Here is a 7,647-nt window from a genome sequence, read left to right as displayed (position 1 = left end):
ATATATATATATATATATCGTCATATTATTTTTATAAAAAAAAAATGTTTTCATCATAAATATAAAAGTAAAATAAAAGAAAAAGGATGAAATACAAATTATAAATATAATAAAGACGAAAGAAATAAGAAATAAAATTACGATTGATCAAATTAAAGAAAGAAAATTACATTGTTAGGTATCGGAGGTCCAAGGCCTTCTTGTAAAGAACCGCTAGTCAATGTAGGAGGATCAGGATTGTTACTCAGCAAAGTGGTATTGTCCTGTTGACCGCTTCCAGCGCGTTTCAAACAATTTCCCATTTTGAAAGAACGTCAGTTCTAGCTTTGCGTTTCTCGGACAACGTACTTTGGTTCTTTAATCCCAACGTCACGATTAAACGATCACGATAACTTTGACGTGGGATATTTCGAGATCTGTCCCCATCATAAATTGCTTGTTTTTCCGCCGATACACGTAACGAAGTCCGTTTCGATCTTCGAACGGATGACAGTTCGTGTTTCGGGTGAAAATTCGGTATACGAATCTTTACCATCAAAACATCTTCCGTCGTCACATACCCGCACCACAGCTGAGTGCCCGACGCATCCAACGAGACGTAATGAGAAAAAAAAACAGGCCAGTTAGTCACAGGTTGTGAAAAAACACTTTTCACATCCCTCGCGCTACGTTCTTCAAACGTTTAGTACACACCACCGTTTTCATCTTACTGCGTAGAAAGTACTTCATTTTGATTCGTTGTTAGAAGCGTGTCGCATTTTCCAACATCCAATCAGCGAGAAACGATTCCATACAATACAAAGAGTTTGCACAAGTATGATTACATTCTTTTCAAAATACATACGGCAACTAATCTATGATTGGTTTGTTAAAATTCGACATATCATGAAATCAGTCGTGAAACATAGCATGCATTTACGTTGTTTCTTTTAATTTAAATTTCGAGATTCGAAGCGATTCAAAAAATCTTGTCATTATTTTCATATTAGTTTCTACATAACTTTTTAAATATATTTCCTAAAATTTAAAATATACGATTTATCATTAATCAAATATGGATAATGATTTCAAGAAAATATTTTAACGATAGAATGATTGTATAATACGTATATGAATAGCAAAGTCTAATTATTATCTATTCATTGGATTAATTTCGTAGGATTATGGACATTTCTTATAAATCGATGTCATCGATTATTTTTTAATTTAAAAATAGTACACAATTTATAAAAATTTAATGTTTATTAGAGAATTTATATTATATACAGAAAAATTTATTTATATAAATGATGCAATTTTGATCTTTTTGATAGATCTTTTTTATTTTCATAGATCTTGAATAACTCGTAATTGATCAATTATTTTTTGCGTTTATTTTGCAATGTACAGAAAATTGTCGCCAATAGTTTTTATTATTATTATATCGTAATTCTAAGAAATATAATTCAGAAAATCATATTCGACTTTTGTTCGATCGCTTTTAAAAATTTTTATTTTGGCAGATGATAATCAACGTCAATATGATAATTCTAAAATAAATTCTAAAATAAAATAAAAAAAAAAAAAGAACAAAAAATGTAAAATAATGTTTTCTGAACGAGAAAGTAAGATAATAGAAAAAAGTATAATTACGAGGAACAGTGATCATAATGTAAACAATATTCGTATAGAATACGATGTAAAAATCTTAGATAGACGGAAAGGATCGTTTTCGTGGTTATCTTATCTAGTTATGACCTGTAACCTTTAACAAACACGAAAAATAAGAAGACCTTTGGTACTGATCCTCTCCCCTCTGAAAAGAGTAGCAGCGTAGTTAGTTCGATGTCGTTGTCCATTCGGTCAGCGAAAACGATTGGGGCAGGAAGCACTTACTTAACCGATCTATCGTGTCGTTGTGCTTCCCACCAAACGAGTATCGCCGCGGCCTGTTTTGCACCCCAATTCCGTCCTTAGTTCGATCTTTCCGCTCGATCAGTGATTCCTTGATACAGTCTATATATCTATATATCTTTGATACGGTATACCATCTCATCTTTCATCTTAATCGTTTCAAACTTTATTTCATTATTTTTTTATCAAATTTTTGAAATCATTTGATATCCAAGCTAAAAAACTGAAGGGATCGTGTGACAGGAGAGAAAAGAAAAAAGAAGGGGAAAAAGGAGATCGAAATATTCGATCGAGGAATTCGAACATCGAATTTTATTTCGGTCAAAGGTGTTCTAGTGTTGAATCGCGCGTGATCTCATTCCAGTTTGAAAATTACAACGAAAAAAAGATTTTTCGTCACGGATTTCAAGGGGATGAAGGAGACGAGCTTATCGATGAACGAATAATCAGATAGATTCATCCCGGCTGCCATAACCAGCGATATGATTTGGAATCAGAAGCCAGGATCGTGGGCCCAAGCCATCATTTTTCTTCTCCCGACGATCTGTTTCATTCTCGGTGCACAATCTGGTAATTTTAATTTTTTACGAAATCAAACGAAATCGAACTTATAGAATAATTTATCGCTTTATTAATATCGGTCGATTTTTTTATTTTTATTTTTTTTTTTATCATTCGGTTATCTGTGGCGCGTGTTATTCAACTTTTCTTTCCAAGAATTTATATCTTAGAATGTGTACGAATATATGCGTATCGGTGCTCTCGTTATCTCGCTAAAGTGCAACAAGTATCTATACCATATATATATATATATATATATTGTATTTCTAAGTAAGAAATATCATAAAACGAGGCTTTGTTTAACTCGATGACTCAAAATCTCATTCACAGAAATTGTCAAAGAATCAACGTTGTGCGGCCGAACGAGATGCAAAGGTAAACAATACGTTATCTAAAGATTCTCTAAGAATCTCGGATAAGAAAAAGCTGATCGTTTAAAAATATATATTTACAGCGACGGGGAGCAAAAAATTCAAATACGAAGAAAACGTGTCGTATTGGTATAGATATTCGGTGGACGTGAGCACGAATTTGGGCAATTCGAACGCGTCGACGTTGCCAACTTTATCGTCCGATTTCCCCGGCAACGAGTCAACGTTACGACTGGACGCGGATTTGTTGATTCGTTTCAACGGCCCTTGCGAGGGTAGCCTGAGATTCGAGAACACGAGCCTGAGCCACGATCGTCGAAAATATAATCCGGAATTTCCGGACCGAGCCGGCGCGGATTTCAAGGTGAATCTGGAACGTTTCCCGTTGAGATTCACTTTTGACGACGGTCGAATAGACGAGCTATGCCCCGACAAACGGGAACCGATATGGGCGTTAAACTTGAAGAGGGGCGTGCTATCGATGCTGCAAAACACCATGGAGAGATTCGACGTGGACCACCGCGCCAACGAGGTGGACGTGAACGGTGTCTGCGAGACGAGTTACCGCTTCCACGGAGCGAAACGAACCAGTCTGATCGTGAAGAAAACGAAAGATTTGTCGAATTGCGACCACGGGTCGAAATACTTCTCCGTGATCCGTTCCAATTCTTACAAAAGTCCTCGTTCTCGCGCCCCTCGTCATCCTCTTTTCGCGTCTCACGCCGAGTGCGAGTTAACGATCGATCGTAAGATCTACGAGAAGATCGCGTGTAAGGAATTGCACAGATTGCTGCCGCTGTCGAGCGGCGATACGGGCGCGAGAACCGAGTCCGCGGCCACGCTTCGATTGGTCAAAGAATCGAGAGACGATTACGGTTTCGACGATGGATACGAGGCGAGCGACGAGTACGGGACCGAGCGAGAGGAGGACGAGGAGGTGGAAGAGAGAGAGGAGATTAATAGTAAATACGCTCGAGGATCGAATCGCGGGAGAAGAAGCAGCTTGTTGTACGATTATTCGAAAACGCCGAGGACTATGCACGGCGAATTGAGAAGTTCGAGGGATTTGTTAAAGGCGATGTGCAGATTGGGAATAAGCATGGACGAGTTGGAGCAACGATTCTCCGAGATGTTCACAGCGTTTATCCAATCGGCGCGATTTCTCGATTATCCCTCCTTGTCGCAATTGTTCGTCAGAGCCGATGGTATTTGCAAGACTGGCAAGTGAGTAGCGGCCACCTTTATCGATTTTTCACGAAATCATCATCTTGCATATTTTTCTCGATTTTTCTTATATATTCGTTTTCAGGAAACACATCGTGAACGCGTTGCCATTCATCGGTAGCAACGCTGCACTGAACGTGATGAGAGATTTGATGATAAAACGATACGTGGATCAAACGACGATCGATAATTGGATAATTGCGTTCGCGTTCATCCCGCAACCGGATCGAAACACGATCAATATATTATCGCCTCTTCTCGAGCTTCGCCAATTTTCGGAAACTCAATTCATATTGAGTTATTCAGCTACGATATACGCTTTTTGCTCCAATCAAGGCGTGCAACGTTGCGTTAATGTCGAAGTGACGCGATTTCTTTCGCATTTAGAACAAAAAATCGAGAAGGGTTGTGCACCTCGAAAGCATTCGTTTTCTACGATCAAGGAGGTACGTTTCGAGAGTAAGTAAAGCTCGAGAAACGTTTCGATTGTTTTTTCTTCTTTTTACTTTTGATTTTATAGACATTAGAGGCGTTGAAAGCGATTGGAAATATGGGTTTGGAGACGGAGAGATTGTCAAAATTATTGAAAGAGTGTATAGACGATGTGGGAGGATTTCTGCCGATGGAGATTCGCGTAGCGAGTATCGATGCCCATCGTAGAATGCCATCTTGCGAGAGAACGCGAGACCTTTACTTTCTGAATTACTATCGAAATTTTAGTTTGGATACTGAATTACGTATTGCATCTTACCTGCAAGTAATGCGTTGTCCGGATTATAACGTCGTGAAAACGATCAAACACACTTTGAAGTTGGAGGAGATTAATCAAGGTATTTTTTTTTTCCTAATTTTCCTTTTTCTGATCGAAATCGATGTTAAAAAATTCACGTTACATTATACGATTCTCGAATCTCTTTGCCCACAGTCGGTACATTCGTTTGGAGTCATTTAACCAATATTTACAATTCCGCTTCGCCGACCAAAGTGGAAATTCAAAGTCTATTGACGGATCGGGATCTCGACGACAAGTTCAACAATGACAGAAGAAAGTTTTCGCGAAATTACGATGGTTCCTTCTTTTCCGAAGAATATAATTTCGGCGCCAATTACCAAGGAAATCTTATCTTCTCTCCTAAATCCTACATACCTAGATCAGTTACGTTTAACCTGACTTTCGATCTGTTTGGCGAATCTGTAAACGTTGTTGAAGTGACGACTAGACTCGAAGGGCTTGAATATTACGCGGAGAAATTTTTCGGCCCCGATGGACCGTACAGTAACGAGAAAGTATCGAGTTTCTTTCTTCAATTATTCCGAAGCTTCAGAGCAGCTCCTGAACAGGAGGAGGATTATTGGAAACGCGTGAAACGGATACCGAACGTTATCGACAATAATTTCAACGAGCCAAGAATCAGTCTTACTTACAAGGTAAGAGGGAGAAAAAGAAACATTTGACGATCGTTCGACGAAGCGTTATATCCGTCGTACAAACGATAATTTTTCGCTTTCGTGCAGGTGTTCGGGAATGATTTGAAATATTCGACGTTGAACGGCGATCGTGAAATTAGAGAAGCTTTAATACATTTGAATCCATGGGAGAAGTTTAAACAAATCATTTCTGGGAAAGAAATTCACCACGAAATAATGTTCTTGGATTTCACTTACGTGGTTCCAATGACGACGGGGCTACCGGTACGTTTGGATCTTGCTGGCTCTGCGGCGTGCAATTTCAAGATGTCAGGATTATTGGATACCAGAGCGATCTCCAAGGCGGAAATCGAATTTATCAGCAATGTGGCACCTAGGTATGATTACGAATATTTACGAATATCTAACACGTGCATAATACTTATCGACCGATCATGTTTACGTGTTTGATTACTTTTTTCCTCTATATGTGTACAGCATAAACGTTGACACGACCGGTAGCATGACCGTGGACGCTTTTTACAAGACGGCCGGAACTAAATTGCGGACAAACTTGTACTCCTCGGGTGCGGTTCAAATCCACCTAGAGGTAAAGGGAGTACGCTCGATCAAACTCAGTTTAGGCCTACCGAATAAAAGGACGGAAATGTTCTCGATCGCCACCGATATTCTTTTGACAAGAGGCAACGGGGCCGAACACGAGGAAAAACCGCTCGGAGTACTAATCGCTGGCCAGCACAGCAACGATAGAAGTTTGACGCGACCCATGTCCCTGCCAAAAAACGTGATCGCCAACACGAGTTGCACTTGGGCCGCTCTTGACAGATTAGTAGGATTGAAGCTGTGCCTCGATTATCAATTATCGAACGTAACCAAAAATCCTAACGCGCCTTACTTTATTTTGAACGGTCCCACACTTTTCAAGATTGCCTTGATCAAAGCTGACCCGACTGCCAAAAATTATTTCTTCAAGTATACGTGGGAGAAGAACAAGGTATCCTCCTCTCCTTTTTTTTTTTTTTTTTTTTTTTTTTTTTTTTTTTCTTCTATTCGAACAAAGCTTTAATATTTCTCTCTCGTTTCCATTCTAGGATGAAAATACTTTTAAAATCGCATACGATACGTCTGGATCGCAAGTGAACAGGGAATTAAGCGCGATGATTTCCTTCGATGCAAAAACTCACAATGTTACCGTTTTATTGCGATCTGCTGGAAATTCTCTGGTGGCGGAAGGTAATAATTATGCTTCTTCGCAATAACGAAGAGAATAACGAAAAATTCGTTCCGTTTCCATTTGATTAGATACTCGATACGAATTATTTATAATATAATTTCTGTTTTTAGGTACTTACAAGAGCACGGAAAACGAGACGGTTGTGGATATTGGTTTCGATATAAATGGTACCAAGCATCTGGACGCGAGTTTGGGTTACGCGATTAAGAGATTTCACTACGGATACACGTTTGCTCCTCAAATGCATCTGATAGTGAACAATGAACTGATCGCCGCTCTCCAAGGTTCATCTCTATATATTTTTCTCGATTCGATCATTTTCGAAAACAATTTTTCAATGATATTGTTTGTTGAAGGTACGATTCGAAACGCTTCGAAAAATAACGTTTCCCAATGCAACGTGGATCTGACGTTTCAAACGAAAAAGGTGTGGAGCAAACTGGTAGGTTACATCGCTCGCAGAAACATAAGCTTGACCAGCGTCTTCAACTTGGAATATCAATTGCAAACAATGGCTAAGAAGGAAACCGTTCGTCTCGAGCTATCGTCCTCGAATCGCTCCTCGAAAACTTTGACGCATAAAACGATCGATCTGAAGTTACATTCCACCGCGTATCCACAATTAAATACAGTGATAATCGCCTGGTACCAGCAAGCGCTCGGCCACCTCGAGTTGCACGCGGAAGTAAATTCGAGTCCTTATCTTATGGACGATCGTCACAAACTTACCGCTCAATTGATCATTTTTTATTCAAAGACGTATTTTCAAAACCAAGACACGAAAGTGAGCGCGTTAATCGCCGTAACGAAACCTATTCAAAAATTGGACGTCAAAGTGAAAGTTAATCACTACGCTATGGGGCCAGAGTCGAAAACGAGCTTCCTGATAGGATACGCTCCAGGTCGGTTCCAATCGTCCTTCTCGTTCCATCTCTG

General features: G+C 39.4%; 2 protein-coding genes across 2 annotated transcripts in view; one reads left to right on the top strand and one right to left on the bottom strand.

The window, feature by feature from the left end:
• Positions 1-718, bottom strand: part of LOC102677829 (RING finger protein 11) — a 1,954-nt gene extending 1,236 nt beyond the window's left edge. Inside the window, exon 1 of the mRNA XM_006608979.2 lies at positions 171-718. Within this exon, the coding sequence (XP_006609042.1) occupies positions 171-302 (132 nt within the window). The 5' untranslated portion in view covers positions 303-718. The remainder of the gene's footprint in view (positions 1-170) is intronic.
• Positions 719-1,809: 1,091 nt separating this feature from the next.
• The window catches only part of LOC102678055, a 19,354-nt gene continuing 13,516 nt past the window's right edge, over positions 1,810-7,647 (top strand). The window contains exons 1-11 of the mRNA XM_006608981.2: positions 1,810-2,463; positions 2,785-2,829; positions 2,909-4,049; positions 4,135-4,495; positions 4,570-4,879; positions 4,975-5,477; positions 5,565-5,854; positions 5,955-6,471; positions 6,569-6,710; positions 6,822-6,995; positions 7,068-7,613. Coding sequence (XP_006609044.1) covers positions 2,376-2,463; positions 2,785-2,829; positions 2,909-4,049; positions 4,135-4,495; positions 4,570-4,879; positions 4,975-5,477; positions 5,565-5,854; positions 5,955-6,471; positions 6,569-6,710; positions 6,822-6,995; positions 7,068-7,613 — 4,117 coding nt within the window. The 5' untranslated portion in view covers positions 1,810-2,375. The remainder of the gene's footprint in view (positions 2,464-2,784; positions 2,830-2,908; positions 4,050-4,134; positions 4,496-4,569; positions 4,880-4,974; positions 5,478-5,564; positions 5,855-5,954; positions 6,472-6,568; positions 6,711-6,821; positions 6,996-7,067; positions 7,614-7,647) is intronic.

This window comes from Apis dorsata, unplaced genomic scaffold (assembly GCF_000469605.1).
Source record: "Apis dorsata unplaced genomic scaffold, Apis dorsata 1.3 scaffold_51, whole genome shotgun sequence".
Lineage (NCBI taxonomy): Eukaryota > Metazoa > Arthropoda > Insecta > Hymenoptera > Apidae > Apis > Apis dorsata.
This window is presented reverse-complemented; position numbering and strand designations above follow the sequence as displayed.